Source organism: Podarcis pityusensis, assembly GCF_964106645.2.
Source record: "Podarcis pityusensis genome assembly, chromosome: 6".
Taxonomy (NCBI): Eukaryota; Metazoa; Chordata; class Lepidosauria; order Squamata; family Lacertidae; genus Podarcis; species Podarcis pityusensis.
In genome coordinates this window covers 92,573,198-92,596,788 of record NC_138030.1, presented here as the reverse complement: position 1 = coordinate 92,596,788, position 23,591 = coordinate 92,573,198, and the positions used below count along the sequence as shown (strand labels likewise).

At 45.7% G+C, this 23,591-nt stretch overlaps 1 protein-coding gene across 1 annotated transcript in view; it reads left to right on the top strand.

The window, feature by feature from the left end:
* The first annotated feature begins 407 nt into the window (after positions 1–407).
* The window catches only part of QSOX1 (quiescin sulfhydryl oxidase 1), a 73,502-nt gene continuing 50,318 nt past the window's right edge, over positions 408–23,591 (top strand). Inside the window, exon 1 of the mRNA XM_081012139.1 lies at positions 408–764. Coding sequence (XP_080868265.1) covers positions 473–764 — 292 coding nt within the window. The 5' untranslated portion in view covers positions 408–472. The remainder of the gene's footprint in view (positions 765–23,591) is intronic.

Here is a 23,591-nt window from a genome sequence, read left to right as displayed (position 1 = left end):
TGCAGTCTATGGGACTCTCAAGAGTCTCCTCCAGCACCAGAATTCAAAACCCCATAAGTAATAGGGGGCCCTGAATTCTGCGTTTTCTCTCGTTTCTTCTCCAGCTCGCTTTCATTTCCCCTCCCCTCGCCAGTCCGATCACCCGCACGCTTTACGCGGGAGCCAGCCCGCTTTAGCCTATGGGATTTCTCTCCGCGCGCTTCGCCCCGGTCTCGCCTCGCAGGCGCGGAGAGGGAGGCGGCGCCGGAGGCCGGCCGTGCGCGCTGGGCCTCCGCATGTGCGCTGCGCCGGGGCGGTTCTCCGGGCGGTTGGGCGGCGCGGAGGCGGCGCTGGCTGGCCGTGCTCCGCCCGCGGCTCCTCCTCCTCCTGCGAGAGGCCGACGGACTTGTCGGCCGGGCGGCGGGCACTGGGCACTGGACGGGCTCCTGGCCGTGCGCCGCATCGTGCCTTTCGTCGCGTCTCGCTGCTCACCATGCCCAAGCGGCTCTCCCGGGCCCGGCCGGGGCTGCCCGCTGCCGGCGCCTTGCTCGCCTCCTCCTCCTTCCGGCTGTGGCTGCTGCTGCTTCTGCTGGCGCCCGTGCCCGGGGCGCTCGGCGTCGGCCTCTACACTCCCGACGACCCGCTGGTGGTGCTCTCGGCGGACACCCTGGAGCGCAGCATCTTCAACTCCAGCAGCGCCTGGGTGGTCGAGTTTTACGCGTCCTGGTGCGGCCACTGCATCCACTTCGCCCCCACCTGGAAAGCGCTGGCCAACGACATCCAAGGTAAGGACGCCGACTTGGTTGCCGGAAGGGTGGTGGGACACCTGTCGGTGATGGCTGAGTGGGAAGGAAGGGCACTCTGCATAAGCTCAGAGGCGCGCTTTCTCTTGAGGCGCGCTGCCCGGTGATGGTTCTTGGAGAGGACTTGGAGACGCAAAGAAGCCGCTTGCCGATGCCCCTCTCCCTGCGGACCCTGGGGGCGCCGGCCCTTCTCCCTGTGACGTGGGAACTCCATTGCGTTTTTATTTGCATTTAAGCCTCCCCTATTTGGGCAGTTAGCCCTCGAATCGGTTTGCGCCTCTTGCAGCGCGCGCGCGCAAACCTCGCGGTGCCCAAGAGCGCCGACTTCCTGGTGCGGTTTTCCCCTTCCAGCGTTTCTCCCTCCCTGCTCACTTCTGATTCTCCCCTTCTGCGCCCACCCAGGATCGAACTGGCAACGTTGACTGGAGAGACGCGGCTCTTCCAAAATATTCAAGGCTTCTCTCTTCTCTACCCCTGACGTGTTTGATAAAACTTTTTTAAAAAAAATATATATATATATATTTAACATATCATTTTCAACAGTAATTAAACAAACTTTTACATCTAATTCAAATTTCTGACTTCCATCAATCCTGTCTGAAAATTTTCCAGTCTAATCTCTCAGTATGCATTTCTTATCTTCCCTGTTACATTTCAAACTCATAACCAATATCTCTATCTTTTTCTACTTTGTAACACTTAATATATTTCTCCTTACAAAACTTCTTGTAGTTCTACTAGTGTAATTTGTTGATTACAGTTGCTCTTCAAATAATTCATATACTTCTTCCAATCTTCTGTAAATCTCTGGTCCCGCAGGTTTCGAATCCTTCCTGTCATTTTGTCCAATTCTGCATAGTCCATTAATTTCGACTGCCATTCTTCTTTCGTTGGAATTTCTTCTTGTTTCCATTTCTGGGCTAACAATACTCTTGCCGTGCTTGATAAAACTTAAGCAAGGTAGAAACCCGTAAGCGGTGGGGAGGGAAGTCGAGATTCACTTTTGGAGGGGAGCAAGGGAGAGCGAATGGTGAGGGCAGGCAGCCTTTTAATACGAATTGGGCGCCTCCACTTCCCCCAGCAGTTGGGGCAAAGCAGGAACATGACCAGAGAGAGGCCCTGCATGTGGCCAGCTTTTCCTCTTTCCTGCTCCCTTGTTGTTCAGCAACTGCCTAGGCTAGCTCAGTTGGTAGAGAATGCAACTCTTAATCTCAGCGTTGTGGATTTGAGCCCCACGTTCCTTGAAATATTCCCGCATTGCAGGGGGTTGGACTGGATGACCCTTGGGGTCCCTTCCAACTCTACAATCCTGTGAACATCTGGAGGGCCCAAGGTCCTGAGGAATAATCAGTAGAGGGCCTGAAACACATGGAGGAAGCAACGGTCCTGGGTACCCATAGTCACCCTGGCCTTGCCATTATTCTGTATCGTAGGCTTGGGTGCTTTTATACCTAAGGCAGGGAGTTTGAGAGAGAGAAAGAGGATGTCACACGTTTCTTTCTTGCCTGTCAAGCGAGTTTCCTGTGCAAATGCTCTCTTCCTCTGTCTGCTCTTAGGAATCCTTTCCCCCCCCCTTTTTTTTGGGCCAACAACTGTATCCCCACACCTCTCTCTGTTGTGTAGATTTCTGCCCTTGTGGGCATATGTCCCCATGAACTTTGTGTTGCACTTCTGTTTTCCTTGGGGCTGATTCCGCTCTCCTCCTGGTGGCAGATAAGCTGCTTAGGTATTTCAGTGTTTCCTCCTCCTCCCATTGTCATGTCAGTTTCTGTGTATCTTTTTACATCTCTACAGAAAGCACGGGAGGATGCTGCGTTTAATTACCAGGATCTTATCAAAACTACCACAAGGCCTCATGCTGGCTGCTAGCCTAGCTTAGATGGCTTTCAACGGGCGTGAGACTAAATGTAGGGAGGACCAGTGTGTCATGGGCTACATGGAGCGCCAAGGTTCCGGGTTCAAGTCCTGCTTGTGGACTTCCTGAAAGCGGCTGGTTGGCTTGGTGTAGGAAACAGGGTAGACCTTTGATCCAGCAGAGCTATTTCTGCCCTGCCAGGGCTTACAGTTCATTTCTCTGCATCCTAGAACTGCTCTTGCTGTTCCTATGTGCAACTAACGGAACTGGGTCCTTCAGCAATAGCTGATTTAATGCCGTCAGGCAACTGTGAACATGTACCAGTGCTGGTGCTATTACTAGAAGTAAATATAAAGTTAAAGTTAAAGATGATGACGGACTCCAACTCCCAGAATCTCTTGTGCTTGTTCATGGTGGTTGGGCCTGGTGGGAGTTGGAGTTCTGTTTATTATTATTTTAATAATAATTTTTAATAATTTTTAAAATAAATTTTTTTACTAATTTTTTAAATAAAAAGAATGTTTTAATAATAAAAAAGTTTAACTGAACAACATACAATTAAAATAAAAAGTGGAAAACCCCCAAAAGGTATGTTATAACATTATAAGAGTTAACAATTCCAAATATACTTATCTAGTTAAGGTAAAGGGACCCCTGACCATCAGATCCAGTCGTGGCCGACTCTGGGGTTGCGGCGCTCATCTCGCTTTATTGGCTGAGGGAGCCGGCGTACAGCTTCCGGGTCATGTGGCCAGCATGACTAAGCCGCTTCTGGCAAACCAGAGCAGCGCACGGAAACGCTGTTTACCTTCCCGCCAGAGCGGTACCTATTTATCTATTTGCACTTTGACGTGCTTTCGAACTGCTAGGTGGGCAGGAGCAGGGACCGAGCAATGGGAGCTCACCCCGTCACGGGGATTCGAACCGCCGACCTTATGATCGGCAAGCCCTAGGCTCTGTGGTTTAACCCACAGCACCACCCGCGTCCTGTATATACTTATCTAATACATAGGTGTTATTCTTTTCCAAATACATATATATTTATAATCTATTGTATTTTGTATAAATGCATTCCAGATATCATTATATTTCTCCACGCAAAGTCTACATTATCTATAAGCAATCCATTCATAAGTTGCAAGTGTGGTCATAGGCATTGATTAAATGGAGCTGTGCCCTTATCTCTCCCCCCCCCCAATCTTCATTATTATTTTATTTATGATTTTCAGTTTTATACATTTCAATGATTTTGCAATCATTTTAACATTTCAAAACTCGACTTCCTTCCTCCTTTCTGCGGTTCCTTATTTTTTTAAAAAAATACTTTCTGCATATTCCAATTTAACTTAATTTACTCATTTATTCATCTACTTTAAATATATATGCGCTTATAAAACTGCAAGTTATTACAATAATCCTGCCAATGTTCTTATCTGTTGTTATCTTATCTGTTTACAGTTTATTCGTAAATATTCAACAACCCAATTCCATTCTTTTATAAAAAGTTTGTTATCTTGATTTCTAATTTTTTCGGTAAGTTTCGCCATTTCTGCATATTCCACAAGTTTTTGTATGCATTCTTCTTTCACTAGGAATTTTTCTTTCCATTTTTGGATAACATTCTTGCCCCTGTAGTCGCATACATGAATAAATTTCTATACAGTTTGGGTAGTTCTGTCCCTATAATTCCCAAAAGGAAAGCTTCAGGTTTTTTTTTACAAACGCTATTTTAAACATCTTTTTCAATTCATTATATATCATTACCCAGTAAGCTTTAAGCTTACTACAAGACCACCACATATGATAAAAAGAACATTCTTTCTCTTTACATTGGAGCTGTACCCTTATCTTTCCAGGGCATCCTTATCCGTCTAAGAAACCATTTACGTTGTCAGCTTCCAAATAGTAGGTGTGCAGTCCAAAAGAATTCTTCCCTCTGAAAAGACTCTTTTGAACTCTGAAAATACTCTGTTGAAAATATATCCCTCTGAAAACACTGAGATGCAACATCTGGAGGTTAAAGTGAAAAGAAGCTACTGCAACCCTAACGAGGAGTGAATGAAAGCAATGCAGCTACCTGAATTTGCCAATTACCTCCTAGGTCGGGTCAGGAAACTGGGCCGGTGTCTCCAGCACCGATCGCATGGCGGGCCGGAGGGTGGGGGAGCGCGTGTCCATACACACTATTTCCAGCGCACTTCTGGGTCGGAGGAGCACCGGAAATAGCTTGTGCGCATGTGCACGGGCCTCCCCTGACCCGGATGTGCACCGAAAATAACGCTTGCGCATGCGCAAATAACGCTTGCGCATGCGCACAAGCTATTTCCGGTGCTCCTCCAACCCAGAAGTGGGCAGCCGCGCAGCGCCGGTAAGAGCGGGCGGCGGCAGTACTTTATTGGAAGGAGAAAAATAATCATTTCCTTAATAACAATTTAAACAATTTATTTAACTAAAGCAAATAACATTATAGAATATGTATCAATGTTTGTTAACTGATGTGGTTAAAGTTTTTTTTTTTAAAACAACTTAGACTGAGTTTTAGCACACATGAAAAACTTAGAACAAATCCTTATCTCCTGATGACTAGCCTTTGGACTATAATGTAACTTAAATAGAAAACTATCTTTAGAAAGATTTTTCCTCCGAAAGCATTTTATTTTAAAAATCTGATTTAAAAAAAACCAAAAAACGATTTAAATCAAAAGAATCTGTTGGGGTTTTTTTGTTTTTTTTAAATCATTGATTTTTATCCACCCTTCTTTCCACAAACGATTCTCCTGAGCTGCTTGTATAACATTTCTGCATCTAAAGAGATGGGTATTTGTCTCAGGAAGCTGCAGCCAAGCAAGAGTTCCTTGGGGGGGAGCACATGCGTGTTTATTTATGATCAAGCACTGGCCATTGTCCACAATCCCCATGGATATTCTCCAGTCTTGTGTTCCTTCCCTGCAGCTTCTTTGCCGTGCTTCTTGTGTTATGTTGTGTTGTGTTGCTGTGTCCTTGTTCTGCTTTGGTATGATTCAATATGGCTAGAGCAGAAGAGCTTTTAACATGTACATGTGTTTATTATTAGCATTATCCATATGCACAACTGCAATTTAAACCTAATGACGACACCTCATAACAAACGTAGCTAATTTAATTCATTCCAACAAATCAGAATATATACAGGCAACTCCCAGTTTACGTGGGGGTTACGTTCCGGAGCACCGTAAATTTACATTAAATCACATATATTTGAAACACGATCGGAGAAGCCTGTGAACACTCGCTAAAGCTCTGGAAACCCCTGAAAAGCCAGTTTAGGAAACCAGTGGCACAACAGTTAGTGCCGGGGGTCCTGGAGTAGCACTTGCAAAGGTTCGTGGGATTGCTAAGCACATTTTTCGCCCTTTCTGGGCTCTCTTAGGGCCGTTTTTGCTGTTTTAAAGGTCACTTCCAGGCTCGAGATGATGTGCGCATGTTCATCGATTGGACGTGCACCAGTTGGTCTTTGCCTCCTATATAGCCATAGCTATATTAAAATGGAAAGCGTAATGCCGGTGGTCAACAAAAGAGGTTTAAAGACTCTCTCAAGGCAAATCTAAAAAAAATGTAGTATAAACGCCAACAACTGGGAAACACTGGCCTGCGAGCGCTCCAATTGGAGAACAGCCTTTACCAAAGGTGTCATGGGCTTTGAAGACACTTGAACTCAGGACACAAGGGAGAAACACGCTTGGCAAACCCTCACCGTGATCAACTCCCACCTGGAAACCTATGTCCCCACTGTGGAAAGACGTGTGGATCCAGAATTGGCCTCCACAGTCACTTACGGACTCACTGTTCATGGAAGACAATCTTACTTGGCAAAGAAAGAAGCAGATATATCAATGGACTGAGAACTTTTATAGTTTCCGTGTGATTATTTCTACAGGACAGGGTTAAACTGCATCATAAATTCTCTTTCGAGTTATGACTTCATTAATTTAATGTGCAACACTGGATCGTTCCTGCTGTACTATTTCTGTTTTTGACCGCCATTCCTTTCCCTAAGCTAGTTGGGTGGTTCTTATTCGGCTTGCAGTCTATTGTGTCTCTTGTCATATCATATCAAGGTGTCTTCGCCACAATCCTTTCCCTCTTGTACTGAAACTCCTGTCTGGATTCAGCATGTATCCGGAGACAGTTGATGCTTGCAGGTTCTCTAGCGAATCGGTAGCCAAGGATTCAAGATAGTGATCTATGGAAGGGGTGTGCATTTCTGTCTATGTTAGTGTGCAAACCATTTTGGCTTCTGTGTGTCATTTGATTGAAACCGTGGTATCTGTTCATATCTTGAAACTTTTGGATCTAATGCCCTATGTGCCCTATACATTTAAAGCAGGATCCTACCTTTTTTCATGGGAACTGTGGTTTGTTCGGGATCCTAAGCATTGTTAGAAGACCCCTATTCAACTCCCAGAGCTACAATTCCCAGACTTCCCTTTGAAGAGGGATTGATTCTTCAGCCGCGCAGTTTAAAGTGGCATGATCCTGCCTTTAATGTATATTGCAGATGGGGCCCAGTTGTCTTGTACAATGCCCAGAGAGGTATCGTTATTGGGCAGCTTGTGAACTGAATGAATGTGATCAGTTCTTGAATTTGAATCTCTTCCCTGATATGATCTCACTCGCTGATCTCAGGCTGTGTCTCAGCCTCAGTTTCCCCTTCGCCACCCTGATTTCTGTATGGAGAAAATATTGACATACCATGCGTTACTGAGATAAAAAAATACGGCATATGCTTTGGACAAAAGCGGATGACTTCTCTGGTCAGGAGTGAGAGACCAGGGGCTAAAGTTTGCTATTGTTATGCACAAATTCTAAAAGTGAGAGGTGCAGGATTCTGTGTTGGGGCCAGGCTATTCCCTTATATGTATCTGCTAATCTGAGCTAGCAGAGATTCCAGACTAAAAGCAAATGGGAGATTATAGCCCCCCCCCCCAAAAAAGAGGGCAGTAAAAGGATGAAGGTTGAAAATAATCATGTAAGGCTAAGCAAAATTACCCCCCTCCCATTTTTAAAGGGGGCTCCTTCCTCAGACTGTTGAATGAAATGAATTGTTTGGTGTGACTTCTTGTTCAATCCCTTCCCGTATGAAAATTAAAGGCGATATGATCGCATCTACTGTAAAGTCATATACATAGTTGCATGAAACGTATTATTGTTGCTTTAGGCTATCACAAAAAAAGACAACCACATTTTCTTTGGGATTTTTCTTGCTCTGTCTAAAGTGATTAACTACTGTCATAAGACAGATGCGTCAAAAAGGTCAGTCCTGGACTTCTAGGAGCAACCTGTTCTTCTTGTTTGATTAAAGCGGGCAGAAGATTCAGGTTCTCTAGATAGAACACTGATTATTTAGGGCCAGTTTGCGCATTCACCCTTATCAAATGGGAATGGACGTCCTGAATTGAATTTCAGGCTGCAGATTAGGACATTTGATGTTTAACACACACACACACACACACACACACACACACACACACGGGGCTACCTTTGAAGGTGACCTGGAAACTACAACTAATCCAGAATGTGGCAGCTAGACTGGTGACTGGAAGTGGCTGCCGAGACCACATAACACCGGTCCTGAAAGACCTACACTGGCTCCCAGTACGTTTCTGAGCACAATTCAAAGTGTTGGTGCTGACCTTTAAAGCCCTAAACGGCCTCAGCCCAGTATACCTGAAGGAGCATCTCCACCCCCATTGTCCACTGAGGTCCTGCTCCGATGGCCTTCTGGCGGTTCCCTCATTTCGAGAAGCTAAGCTATAGGGAACCAGGCAGAGGGCCTTCTCGGTGGTGGCACCTGCCCTGTGGAACGCCCTCCCATCAGATGTTTCGGAAATACAGTGGTACCTAGGGTTACATACGCTTCTGGTTACAGACTCCGCTAACCCAGAAATAGTGCTTCAGGTTAAGAACTTTGCTTCAGGATGAGAACAGAAATCGTGCTCTTGCGGCGCGGCAGCAGCGGGAGGCCCCATTAGCTAAAGTGGTGCTTCAGGTTAAGAACAGTTTCAGGTTAAGAACGGACCTCCGGAACGAATTAAGTACTTAACCTGAGGTACCACTGTAAACAACTATCTGACATTTAGAAGACATCTGAAGGCAACCTTGTTTAGGGAAGTTTTTAATGTGTGACATTTTAATGGTCTAGACTCCAGGCCTAGAGGAGGATCATTACTTGTGTATGCCACCTTGTGTTTCTGGCTGGTGTAGGGATCAGCAGGGTGGCCCCATATTTCCCAGCACCCCATTTACCTAGCCAATGAGGGCCAGTTCGTGTAGTGGCCTGGGGTGTTCAGTTCTGCCCATACTGTGTGTGCTAAACCTCTCCCTAATAAAATGGGCTTTGGCACACGGAAGTTTATGTTTCGATAAATGCGTTAGCTTTCGCAATGTTGTGCACCTCTCCTCAGGCTTATCTTAAAAGTTATTTAAGAGGGTCGACAATTCTGAGCAAGGTGGCTCAATGGTCTGATTCGGTATAAGGCAAAATCTTAAGATGGAAGATTGGATGAATACACATTTCAAACCAAATTTAAGCTGAGTTGGCAAACTTCCACCAGATTTCCATCCCAGTCGTGCAAATAATTATTCCTAATGGTTCCTCTCCCTGCTCTGTTTGACGATGCTGTTCTCTTGCTGCATTGACAGTAGCCATCCATACTATATTCCCAATTCCATCTGTACTGGTACAGCTGCTACCTTGGTTCTGTCGTTGGGTCTTTATTTGTGGTTTACATAAACCACAACCAACCTCTCTGCCTTGTGGCCTAGAAGTCTCCCCTTGAACCACGATACCCTCATATAAATCAGTCTACTTGTGCTTCTAAGCTGAAAGTCCTGATTCAGTTCATTAATTTTAATCAATTTGACTTGTACCACACTTAACTCTGAGCAGAACGACTCCGCCTTGGACCGATGCTGCAATTAAAACACATGCCATTAAAACGTTGTATCCAGGCTGTTTCTTTTTACAAGGCTGCACTGCAACCACATTACTTTTTATCTGTGCAATCTCATAGCCTTCGGTTCCCTGCTTCATGGTTAGTTATGTGTTTTTGGAATGCTGCAGCTAGCAGTTTTATGCACTCTTGGGATTAAAAAAAACCTTTTTTAGAATTCCCATGAAATTCTTACTTGCTGCTGCCACCTGGGATTATAGTTTGGAGTGTATTTACAGTGCAGATGCATAGGTTTTTACTCTTTTCATGTATGTTGTGTTTCAAAATGGAAGCAACCACGATGGCTATGAATTCTGCAGCCAGGGAATACCGTATTTTTTGCTCTAAAAGACTCACTTTTTCCCTCCTAAAAAGTAAGGGAACCGTCTTATGGAGCGAATGCAGGCTGCGCAGCTATCCCAGAAGCCAGAAGAGCAAGAGGGATTGCTGCTTTCGCTGCACAGCGATCCCTCTTGCTGTTCTGGCTTCTGAGATTCAGAATATTTTTTTTCTTGTTTTCCTCCTCCAAAAACTAGGTGCGTCTTGTGGTCTGGTGCGTCTTATAGAGCAAAAAATATGGTATGTTGTGTGTGCAACATTGACGCACCCTGTGTGCCCAGGACAGCCTCACACACTTCCTTAAGGCTACATCTCCACTTCATATCCTGCCATTCTTAGGTTTGGATATGTGCACAGAATACTTTCCACCCATATATACTTTTCTTACGGATTCGACTCTAATTCCAAGATTCGAATACATATATATTTTGGCTTTTAAATTCTTGTCAGCTTGGTTTAAAGCAGTCACGACTGCAGTGAAGCAGCCAAGTTTCAGTCATTTATCTTTATGCATTTTGACACACACACCCTGGCTTTGCACAACAAGGATCTACCAATAAAAGAAATGGGATAGATTATTCATTGTGGATGAAAGAGAGCCTTTTCCTCTTGGACAATGAACGTGTGTTTGAATGTTGCAGGCGGAGCCATTGTACTTTGCCGGTCAAAAACCACTTGCTCTCGGATGCATCTTTCCCAACTCTTCCTGTCCTTTATCTGTAACATCTGTGAAGTGTGGTGAACTTTTACCCGACGTTCAGAAACTCTCCATTTATACAGGAGCTACAATGCCCATTTTAAAATGGCGAGCAGGCCTGTTTCCAAGGACATACCCACCCTGTGCCTGGAGACGGTTGTGGATTCCCTGTTCGAGACTTCAAGGTGATATGATGACACCTTTGCATTTGAGCGACAATGTCTCCGCCCTGCCATTTTCGGCTTTCCTCAACTAATGCCTGATATCACCCAGAGAGACAGTGAATCAAGACACACGTTTGCCCCAGTGCAGACATATCTCCTCCCTCTGCCAGCTGCAATTTGATTAGAGACCTACACAGAACAAGGTGCTGTAGCTTTGTTTCTCTTGCCGCAGCACCCACTCTTAGAAACTTCACACCTGATCAGCATACCTGATATTGAGCTTATGCTTTGGGTGAATAAATGGCATTGTGGGGTCAAGGTGGTAGAGGGGCAACAAAAGGATTATGTTATTATTATTTACGGGACCGCCTCTCCTGGTATGCCCCGCAGAGGACCTTAAGGTCCATGAATAACCATAGTTTAGAGGTCATGGGCCCTAAGGAAGTCAGACTATCCTCCACCAGGGCCAGGGCCTTCTCAGTGATGGCTCCGACCTGGTGGAATGCTCTGTCCCAGGAGACTGGGGCCCTTCAGGATTTAACCTCCTTCTGCAGAGCCTGTAAGACAGAGCTATTCTGCCTGGCCTTTAATTTGAATTCAGCCTGATCTTTTATTTCCCTTCTCTTCCCTCCCCCTCCCCTTTTTATGAAGATCACCCGCTCTGAGACCCCACAGCTAATTCTCCCCTGGCCTCCTTGCTGGCCCAAGTAGGACTAATTCAGCCAGCTAGCCCTGGTGACTATCTAATGCTTATTAGATGGATTTCCCCCAAATTGATTTCTGAACTTTGAATTTTATTGTTATTCATGTTTTTATACTGTATTTTATGCTGCTTTTACAATTAAGTTTTTTAATTTGTTGTTAGCCGCCCTGAGCCTGCTTTTCTGAACCGGGAAGGGCGGGGTATAAATAAATAAATAATTATTGTTATTATTATTATTATTAATGTGCCTGGCGTGCTCTGGTCCATGGGGTCACAAAGAGTCGGACACGACTAAACGACTAAACAACAACAACAAATTATGTGTTTGTTTTTTGCCACAAAGTATATAATAGAAAAGGGGGCAACAACCATTTTAAACGTTGTTTAAAAGGTTGTCACATGGAAGATGGAGCAAGCTTGTTTTCTCCTGCTCCAGAGGGTAGGACTCGAACCAATGGCTTCAAATTACAATAAAGGAGTTTCTGGCTAAAAATCAGAAAGAACTTTCTGACAGTAAGAGCTGTTCAACAGTGGGAACAGCATTCCTTAGGAGGCTGTGGACTTCTTCGCGGGGCTATGGCATCTTCGCTCCATAGGACGCACACACATTTCCCCTTCATTTTTGAAGGGGAAAAAGTGCGTCCTATAGAGCGAAAAATACGGTACCTCTTCCATTATGGTCTAAATTAAGAGATGGCCTGGTGTGGTCTCAAATCTGGAGGCTCCTTGCTTTATGGCCTAATAGCAGGGGTCAGCAAACTTTTTCAGCAGGGGGCCGGTCCACTGTCCCTCAGACCTTCTGGGAGGCCGGATTTAGAAGTCAGTTGGGCTGGATCTGGCCCCTGGGCCTTAGTTTGCCTACCCATGCCTAATAGGTCTGTGCGTCCTCCAGAAATGTGTTGTCAATCACTTTGTTATTTGATTGCCACAATTAGGACTGTCTGAACCACTTTGCAGCCGTGGAAGTTTCGCCATCTCTGGGGTGGAGTGCATCGGCTGATCAAAAAGGTCCATTTCATTGCTGCTGTGCTGGGTCAGGGCAGGAAGTGAAGAACATTTCCATCCCTTTGAGGTGGTGAGAGGAAATTGTAAGCATGGTGACTTGATTCTGCCTTCGAGTGGACTGAGTCAGCCCTCTTTCCTTTACGGGAAGCGATCCTGCAGCTTGGCAGTACAGTGGTACCTCGGGTTACATACGCTTCAGGTTAAATACGCTTCAGGTCACAGACTCTGCTAACCCAGAAATAGTGCCTCGGGTTAAGCACTTTGCTTCAGGATGAGAACAGAAATCGTGCTCTGGCGGCGTGGCATCAGCAGGAGGCCCCATTAGCTAAAGTGGTGCTTCAGGTTAAGAACAGTTTCAGGTTAAGAATGGACCTCCAGAACGAATTAAGTACTTAACCTGAGGTACCACTGTATGTCTTGGCTGAGAGGCGGCAGGCATCCTTCGCTGCTTTTCTGCCATTAGGGCAATTGGCGCTTGGAGGTGGGTTGAAACCCAAAGGCTTATGGCGACTCTTGTCTCAATCAGGTTTGTAATGCTGATTCTAAAGCCAGTGCTGGCCAGAATGTGGGTTTTACGGAGGCCTCCTCTGCTGTCCCTTCTGCATAAACCAGGGGTCAGCAACCTTTCTCAGCCATGGGCCGGTCCACTGTCCCTCAGACCATGTGGTTGGCCGGACTATATTTTGGAGAAAAAAAATATATGAACGAATTCCTATGCCCCACAAATAACCCAGATATGCATTTTAAATAAAAGGACACCTTCTACTCATGTAAAAACACGATGATTCCCGGATCGTCCACAAGCTGGATTGAGAAGGCGATTGGGCCGCATCCGGCCGCTGGGCCTTAGGTTGCCTACCCCTGGCTAAACCATGATCAAAACTCAACATAGATTAGCACCCAGTGGCACATTAGGAAAAGGTGTTAATTACCACAATTCCTGCTGCCTACTTTAAGGAAGCGTCTGCTGTGTTGACTTCCTGCTAAAACAAGTGTGTGTGTGTGTGTGTGTGTGTGTGTGTGTGTGTGTGTAATATGCCAGCTTCTTTCAGTCCCAGCCAGCATGGCTCATAGTCAAGAATGGTGCAAGTTGTACTCCAATCACATCTTGAGGGCAACAGCAAGATGCCCCTGCCCAGTGCTAAAGGACTTAGCTTACCCCATCTTTCCAAAGCCCCTGAGGGGATTGTATGAGTGAATGGGTTGCCTCAAAGAAGGGAGACAGGTTTTTCTCCCATTTTGCAGAACCGAGGGAGAATTAGGTATGGCCAACCCCCAGATTTTGAGGAAGATATCTCTCTGCTCAGTATTCCTTGTTCCACGGGGAGATGGGAAATTGCTGCTTGAGTTTAGCATAGCTGTGGGTAAATGCAAATGAGTGTTGCTCGGGGCACCAGGAAGTTTGTTGTCTTTGGTAAGAGATAGTTAACCTGCGGAACTTGCTGCCAGGGGATGTTGTGATGGCTGTAATTATCGGTATACTGTATGGCTGGGTTTCTTTTCTGTTTCTTTTAAATGCTGACATACATTTGTGGATGATGGGTACGTTAATGGTTTTGAAAGCCAGGATGATCAGATTTCTGTTTTATGATGTTCCTGATCTGAGGGTTAGAATATGAGGAGAATACAGTGGTACCTCGGGTTACAGACGCTTCAGGTTACACACTCCGCTAACCCAGAAATAGTGCTTCAGGTTAAGAACTTTGCTTCAGGATAAGAACAGAAATCGGGCTCTGGCGGCGCGGCGGCAGCAGGAGGCCCCAATAGCTAAAGTGGTGCTTCAGGTTAAGAACAGTTTCAGGTTAAGAACGGACCTCTGGAATGAATTAAGTACTTAACCCAAGGTACCACTGTACATTCACCCTAGATCAGGCTTCCTCAACCTCAGCCCTCCAGATGTTTTTGGCCTACAACTCCCATGATCCCTAGCTAGCAGGACCAGTGGTCAGGGATGATGGGAATTGTAGTCTCAAAACATCAGGAGGACCGAGGTTGAGGAAGCCTGTTCTAGCCAATTGGCTATTGCACATCCCAAATTCTAACTTGGATGTGGCTGGATTCTGGATTCACAGAGGCTGTTCTGTTCTGTAGAAACTGGTCAACAGAATAGAATAGGCATCCCCAAACTTGGCTCTCCAACTGTTTGGGGACTACAACTCCCACCATCCCTAGCTAACAGGACCAGTGGTCAGGGATGATGGGAATTGTAGTCTCAAAACATCTGGAGGGCCGAGGTTGAGGAAGCCTGCTCTAGAGCGCTGAATCTGTATTTTATAGCTGGAGCATTGTGCCAGTGCTTGTCCAAGGTGATGGGCCCAAACATTTTCCAAACATTTGCTTTTATGCTAGACTTCCTAATCTCACCCATCGGGAGTCTACACAGTAGTTTTTGTAGCCTATACATTTCTGCTTCCAGTTGGCTTGTCAGTCAGCATAGACGGTCATGTCTCTTTCCACCCACACTCTAATGACCAGTTTTAAATGTTATCTGCCAGACATGCCATGGTTTTGGACTTTAGGAGCCCACATCATTACAGACACAGGCTGTGGGCTGCCTGCTGTGATAAGGCAGGAATGGGATTGCCTCAGCAGCTTGGAACTGCTTTGCACTGTTTTGGAATGATGAGATAAATTAGTTATGAGTGTTGTAAGCTTAAGCCAATTTAAAAATGGGCAGCAGATTTTTAAGAATAAAAGTTAATTGCATTTAAGTATTCAGTGTATGACCAGTGGCAATTGTATTCATCTAGGAGGCAATGCTTGCTTTAAGATCATGGATGTTTTAGGACAGAATTCCGCATTGCAGGGGGTTGTGTTAGATGACCCTAATGAATAGCCTTCCAACTCTGCTATTTCTGTTATATGATTCTACGAATCATATTGACTAATATGTGGGTTCAATCAGTCAATCAAAACTCACAGTACGAATCTCCAGGTGAAAGTTGTAGTGCACAAAAATGCTGCAATAAATGTGTTAGTCTCAAGATGTGGGTGGCGCTGTGGCCTAAACCACTGAGCCTCTTGGGCTTGCCGATCGGAAAGTTGGCGGTTTGAATCCCCGTGATGGAGTGAGCTCCTGTTGCTTTGGCCGGGCTCCTGCCAACCTAGCAGTTCGAAAGCACACCAGTAAAAGTAGATAAATAGGTACCACTGTGGCCGGAAGGTAAATGGCGTTTTCGTGCGCTCTGGTTTGCTTCACAGTGTTGTGTTGCACCAGAAGTGGCCACATGACCTGGAAAGCTGTCTGTGGACAAACGCCAGCTCTCTCGGCCTGAAAGCGAGATGAGTGGCGCAACTCCATAGTCGCCTTTGACTGTCCAGGTGTCCTTTACCTTTACCTTTACTTTTGCAAGACTCTTCGTTGCTCCAGCTTTCCAGAGTTTCTGTGGCTTGGACTTTGAGATCACAAGGAGAGGGTGTTCTTCAACTACAGAGGTGTCTCTGGCCTGGTTCACACACCTCCCTAAGCCAAAGTTTAACCATAATTTAACTTTATTAAACCATAGTTTATTAAGCTCACCATGCTTAAACCACAAGATACTCCACAGACAAACAGTTTTTCTTGTCCCCCCCTCCCCACCTGATACCCCAAAAGCCCTTTGCAGCACCCCCACTTTGCCATGCCCCTTCCCATTGGCTGAATGAAAGAGCAAGGGGATAGGAAGCTTCTCACATTTTCTTTTCCCACGGCCATTCGCAGTCAATTCCCTTCCTCCATTAAAGAAACACTCAAAAATCTTAGCAGTGTAGACCATAAAACATGATCCAACCAAAACTGAGCAAGGGATCCCATTGATTCCAGTGATCTCACCCTCCCATTGAAATGAATGGGACCAGTGACTGCTTGTGCCTTTAGTTTTTAAGAGACAGATTTAAAATTCTCAGTGTTTTGGTAGCAGATTATGGTCCCCACAAGTGGCTGTCATTTCCTGACCTTTATCTCTCTCCATTGATGTCCTGGTGGTGTTCATTCTTATTTATATGGGCCATACCTTTTCAGCCTTGCATTTATTAGTAATTATTTGTGCTACATAAACCTTTTATTTGCCTCAGGGATAACTGGTGGGGAAATAATCTTTTTTCTCTGCTCTATTGATGTGTGTCTCATCTGTGTTTTGGGGAAAGCATAATCTCTTGTAAAGGAAGTCAATCAATTGGTGCACTGAAGAGAAACAGGTACAATTACCGGTAGTTACCTTCCTTGTAGGGCAGGGGTCAGTAACCTAAGGCCCATGGGCCACAAGTAGCCCACAGGGGTCATTTAACCAGCCCACGAGCCACTCCCGAACCTAGCTGCCCACTCGGCGGGTCCCCCCGTGCTGCGCTAAACTGGTACGGGGACTCACTTCCGCGGCGCTGGAAATTGCATCTGCACAGACGCAGACACTGAAAATTGCAGGCGTGCGAGCTATGCAGCCCTCAGAGGGGTCTCCGCTGGAGTGAACTGGCCCAGGCGAGATAAACCTTGCTGACCCCTTTTGTTGGGAGTCCCCTTTTCGGTTTCCTTTTAATGGGAAACAGAGGGATTGGGGGGCTGCCGAAACACCCCGGACTTCTCCACTGATCATGCCTTGCCCTACAGATTCGATTTCATAGAATCATAGAATCATAGAGTTGGAAGAGACCACAAGGGCCATTGAGTCCAACCCCCTGCCAAGCAGGAAACACCATCAGAGCACTCCTGACATATGGTTGTCAAGCCTCTGCTTAAAGACCTCCAAAGAAGGAGACTCCACCACACTCCTTGGCAGCAAATTCCACTGTCGAACAGCTCTTACTGTCAGGAAGTTCTTCCTAATGTTTAGGTGGAATCTTCTTTCTTGTAGTTTGGATCCATTGCTCCGTGTCCGCTTCTCTGGAGCAGCAGAAAACAACCTTTCTCCCTCCTCTATGTGACATCCTTTTATATATTTGAACATGGCTATCATATCACCCCTTAACCTCCTCTTCTCCAGGCTAAACATGCCCAGCTCCCTTAGCCGTTCCTCATAATGCCCAGCTCCCTTAGCCGTTCCTTGCTTCAGAATCTATGTTTCTGTGTGCGTGTTTTGAAAGAATCCATTGGTTAATTGCTTCTCCATTCAGCGATAGAAAGGTCCCATGAATCTAACTCTTGCAAATGCTGACTACTATTAGTTTTCAAGTGATATTGTAGGAGAAGAGGGGAGTTGCGTCTCTCAGGCTTCTCTCTCTCATCTGCATTTCATGGAGAAATGACTTTTAAAGTGACTTTAAAAGTCAGAGTTTATTCAAAGTGCGCCTACTGCCAAACGTCTCTGATGTGAGCGGGCTGACCTGTAGTGTTTGTTCTCCAACCCAGAATCTCCTAGCTCAGTTGGAGCTGGAGCTGAACTTGAGGTGCTAAGAGACTGGGGGCTCCATCTACACTTAAGGTTTGAAGGACGCCATACCACTTTGAACACTTGTGGCCTCCCCCAAGGAATAATGGGAACTGTAGTTTTTTCAGGCTGCTGAGAGTTATTAGGAGACCTGGTTTCACCTCCCTGAGCTACAGTTTGCAGAGTGATTTAACACCCCAGGGAACTCTGGAAATGGTAGCTCTGTGAGGGGAGTTGAGGTCTCCTCAAAACACTCAGCACCCTTAAACAAACCACAGTTTCCAGGATCCCTTGGCGAAAGGCACGCCTGGTTAAAGGGGTATGACATTGCTTTCAGTCTGTAGCGCAGATTGTGGCTGGTGTTGCAGAATACGTATACTGCCTTGCCTAGACAAGGTTAGGAGGCTGTGCTCCTATTATTTACTCTTCATAATGTTTCCCATTTGCTAGGAGCTGATCTTTCAGTGTGGCGTCAGCTGTTGACACAAGGCAGAGGCACCCTCGCTGCCTTGTTTGCTTGCAGCAAACCTTTTTATTTCAGCAAGACTACACAGCCATAAAATTTAGTTATTTATGTTTGCTTTTAAAGTATTATCTATGTTTTTATTGATAATTATTTTACGTGTGTGCATTTTTCAGTTTTGGGGGATTAAAAATCTGCTTTATCAATAATTTTATTGTGTACTCTGCTTATAAGAAGGGACCCGGGTGGCGCTGTGGGTTAAACCACAGAGCCTAGGACTTGCTGATCAGAAGGTTGGCGGTTCGAATCCCCACAATGGGGTGAGCTCCCCTGCTCCTGCCAACCTAGCAGTTCGAAAGCATGTCAAAGTGCAAGTAAATAAATAGGTACTGCTCTGGTGGGAAGGTAAACGGCATTTCCGTGTGCTGCTCTGGTTCGCCAGAAGTGGCTTAGTCATGCTGGCCACATGACTTGGAAGCTGTACACCGGCTCCCTCGGCCAATAAAGCAAGATGAGCACCGCAACCCCAGAGTCGGCCACAACTGGACCTAATGGTCAGGGGTCCCTTTACCCCTTTACCTTTACTGCTTATAAGAGCTTTGTGATTAAGCATCCTCTCAGTCTTCCTAAATTGACAAATACCCAGCCTGTCCAATCCAGGGGCTTCATTTTGCCTTCCAGTTGTAGGGGACAATGTTGCATGCACCTATTTCAGGTAGCTCATCTGGACTCGACTGCTTCTTTGGAACTTCCCCAGCATTAATAAAGCTTCCGATTGCCTGTGCACCCCCACATCCCCCTGCCATCCACCCCCCACCCCAATTGGGCCCACCTAATTTCCACAGCTGCAGAGCATAAAATGTGCAGGTCTTGCTGCAAGGGGGAAGCTGGGCAAACCTTCCGGGTTCGTTTGTTTTTAAAGAGATGTTGCCTTATTAGGTAAATTATCTTTGTGGCCCTGAAGGTCTTCACGAAAGCGCATTTGGCATTTTGTGCCACTTTCCTACAATTTATCTTTTCCAGTACCATGCTGATGCTTTGCCTTTCCTCTAGCTTTCCTCATTCTTGCGTTGTCCATCAGGAACTGCCTTGGTAAGCTAACAATCTCTGGGAACCCCTCAAGTTGGGGACGATTCGGGGAAGGCTGAGTAATGTGTTGTGTTCAGAATGGCGCACGTCCGTGGTATGTTTCAAAGTCCTTTTTTACCGGCATCAGGTCATTATGATTACCTCTATTAGGTTAAATGAGGAAATGGAGATCAAGAGAGTTGCCCAACATCTTGCTGAGTCAGTGGCAGAGATGGAAACGCAAATGCTTGTCCCGTAGGAAGTGATAATTGGCATGTTCTTAGTCCCAGGCTACAGCTCTCGTCATCTGTGGGAAGGACACCTTGTATTCTGCATGGAATCTGAGGGAACAGAAGCGAAGCAAAATGACTCACGGTGGACGTTGCAATCTCCCTTGCCTCTCTGCCTTCTTGGTGTTCTGCCACTCTTGCCTTCTACTGCTCTCCTGGATGTTTCTCTCATTCCCTTGTCAAAATTTGGATTGTAAGCACCTGGGGAACAAACACCGTTCTTCCGTGTATGTTTATTGTGGACACCGAGACTGTCTAAGTTATTCTTGGCATCCACCTGTCTTGAGAGGCAACAACAACAACAACAACAACAACAACAACAACAACAATTTATTTGTACCCTGCCCATCTGGCTGGGTTTCCCCAGCCACTCTGGGCGGCTTCCAACAAAGATTAATAATACATGAACATGTCACAGATTTAGATGTCTTCTAAATGTCAGGTAGTTGTTTATCTCTTTGACATCTGGTGGGAGGCCGTTCCACAGGGCGGGTGCCACTACCGAGAAGGCCCCCTGCCTGGTTCCCTGTAACTTGGCTTCTCGCAGTGAGGGAACTGCCAGAAGGCCCTTGGCGTTGGACCTCTGTGTCCGGGCTGTTTAGGGAAGCTTTTAATGTTTGATGTATTACTGTATTTTAATATTTGGTTGGAAGCCGCCCAGAGTGGCTGGGGAAGCCCAGCCAGATGGGCGGGGTATAAATAAATTGTTGTTGTTGTTGTTGTTGTTGTTGTTGTTGTTGTTGTTATTATTATTTTCTTTAACTCTCTTTCCTCTTCTCTCCAGCTGCTGCTGCTTCCTTTCCCACCCGAACGCTCCAAATTACACAAAAACCTAAGCGGGAAGAGGCGGAAGTGGCCTTTTTGCGTAGTGATAATGCAAAGCAAGCAGTTCTGTTTATTTACGTTAGAGCACCAGTACCCTGCTCCTCAGCCAGAAAGGCTCCCGGAGCAGCAATAAATTAAAACATCACAGTCCCTGCCCACAGGCTTGCAAACTGAAATGACACAGAAGGGAAAGCGGAAATCAAACCCGGGCACCAGTTCTTAAAACTGTTGGCAAACTGGCACGTTTCAGGGGGAAGGAGGAGCCTGACAAAGCTGATGGATTGATCCCTCCTTCCCTTAGGACAGTTGAAGGGGCAGCCATCAACTTCTGTAATTTATTTTGGTTATAGTTGGACGGCAACTGAATTGCCTTTGCCTTCCTATGCTTCTGGGCCTTTCCTGGAGACTGCTTGAAAATGAGCATGCCGTCAAAACAATTAGCGTAAAGACTCTCCACAAAATGCACAGTTTTGCATGAAGAGTAAAAGTTTATATAGATCTGCTTCATTTGCATGATTATTGAGCCTTGTAGAATTGTAGTGAAAAGGTTGCGAGGGTCGTTCAACCCCCTGCAATGTAGGAATCTAAACTTGGGAACCTTGAAGGTGAGGTTCCAAAATCTCTGCACATACATTAGGTGTAAGGCCATTTGATGGGTGTGGTAGGTAGATAGATAGATAGATAGATGATAGATAGATAGGTAGATAGATAGATAATTTATTACGGTCGGAGACCAGCTTATAAAACACACTTGGGGTACAGTCACAGAAGGAAAACAAACAATTAAAACATTGTACAACAATAAATTTAAAAACAATGTACAACAATAAACTACCGGATCTGACCCAGAGTCACCCATAGAACCGAGTTTGGGGATTTTCTTAAAAAACTAGTTTGAGTTGGGAGATTGTCTGTGCCTACAGATCAGTACACAAAATCTGGCGACCATCCGGGTCGTCTTCTGATCTTTGCCTAACAGGAAAAGGTTCAATTTTTTGCTTTTCCGGGAGGTCAGCGAGCCTCACCAGTAGGGGATCAGTGGTCTTACTACGTGCCTCTTCATAAAAGGGACATCTAAAGAACAAGTCCTCTGGGCTTCCTATCTCTCCCAATGGACAGGTGCAAAGTCTCTGAGCACATGGGACCCTTCTGAAGGCTCCTTCCAGGACCGGTGAGGGCAGGGTTGAGCTTCTGGCGAGTGTAAAGGCCCTTCTTGCATTTTTAGATACAAGAAAGAAGAGATAAGCTGCTGGTGTGGCTATATATATATCTTGATTTCTCCAATTTTATTGTCGGGGCACCTTGAGCAGTCCCGTTGTCTCTCGTTGTCTATGATTCTTTTGCCTGGCCCAACCTCAGGCTTAGAAAGGCTTGAGAGGCGATGGGTGTGGTAACTGAGGCCAAGTTCCGATGAGTTCAGCAAAGCAATTCCAGTAAATCTGTGCCTGAGCTGGGATTTGACCTCCGGCCTTGTAGGTCCACGTGCAGCCTCTGTCTTCAAGGTTGTCTGGGCCATGTAGTTTGGCCATGGATCAAGCATGTGGATGGGTGAGCATCTTTGCCACTCCCATGAAACAAGAGTAAGGCGTGGCAAGGAATGGGAATTTTAACAAGGGCTTCCTTAATCTCCAAGGCAGTTGGGACCAAAAGCCTAGGGTGGAGCAGCTGGGATTTGGGCTGCTGTTGTGACTCCCTGCTAGGGTGGCGACTGAGAGTGTCGCCTGATGCAGAGGGTTCGCAATGTGCCGTCTGGAAATAGCTCTCTTGGTTAACACCTTCTGCTGTTCCTTGTAGTAACATGTCCTGATCCTGAATTTGCGTTCCTTGTATTTGCTCAACACAATGTTTTGGCTGATATCGAGGGAATACGGTGGTATCTTGGGTTACAGATGCTTCAGGTTATAGACGCCTCTAACCCAGGAATAGTACCGCGTGTTAAGAACTTTGCTTCAGGATGAGAACAGAAATTGTGCTCTGGCGGTGTGGCGGCAGCGGGACGCCCCATTAGCTAAAGTGGTGCTTCAGGTTAACAACAGTTTCAGGTTAAGAACGGACCTCCAGAACGAATTAAGTACTTAACCCAAGGTACCACTGTAATGGAATGAGACTAAAGATGGCAGGGTCAAGACTGGAGGCCCAGAGGCAAGCAAGATGTTGAGCAAACTTGTGGGGTTGGGGGGGGGGAAGCAGTTCAGTCTGTGCCTGAGGAACCAGCTCAGAGTCAGCTCTTCTGGACCAGGGTATTCCTTGTAGATGCAATATGGCACATGTGGCTCCTACGGTTTTATTCTTACAACATCCCTGTAAGGTAGGCAGATTATGACTGGTCCGAGGTTGCCCACTGGACTTCATGGTCCAAGCTGCAACTTGAACCCAGGTTTCCCTGGCCTTAGTCTAACATTTTAGTAACACATGAAAGGAGCCTTACCTGGGTCAAGCCAACTGTCTGTCTGGACCAATATTCTTCCTCTGTCAGGCCCAAATCCTGATACTTTAGGATTTTTTGAAGTGCTAAGCACATATGGAGCACCACTGTATTTCTTGCTTCTCTTCTTAAGCCTTTTGCAAGTATAAGATATGGGGATAGTGAAACCTCATGAAAATCCAGGTCAAATAATTCCTGCAGTAATGTCCAAATTAACATATTTTCTAACAGATCGAGAAAGAAGACAATTTCTTGGCAAAACAGCAGAAGTGTATTGATTATAGTAAGAGATACGGTTTTGAGCCGAATAAGATTTATGGATTTATGATGTGCTAATATTTGTGAAGGAGCGTTATGGAATATATATCATTTCTTACGAGGTAGATCAAGGACCTTATGAGAATGCTGCTTTAGAATTATTTTAACATGGGATCATCGCCGGTAGGAAGATTAAAGCATATCTTCTGGGTAAGCGTTTGGTTAGTAACCTTATTGTTAAGTGGTTATTTAGAGATCATGGTTTTGTTGTTCAGTTATGATTAAGAATCTTATTCATTTTGTGTTATAATTACATATGCTGCTATGATAAGTAATAAATAAGTAAGAAATAAATAAATAAGAAAATGGGAGGGGCCCATTTGTTGGCAGAAGCCAACAAACTTCCA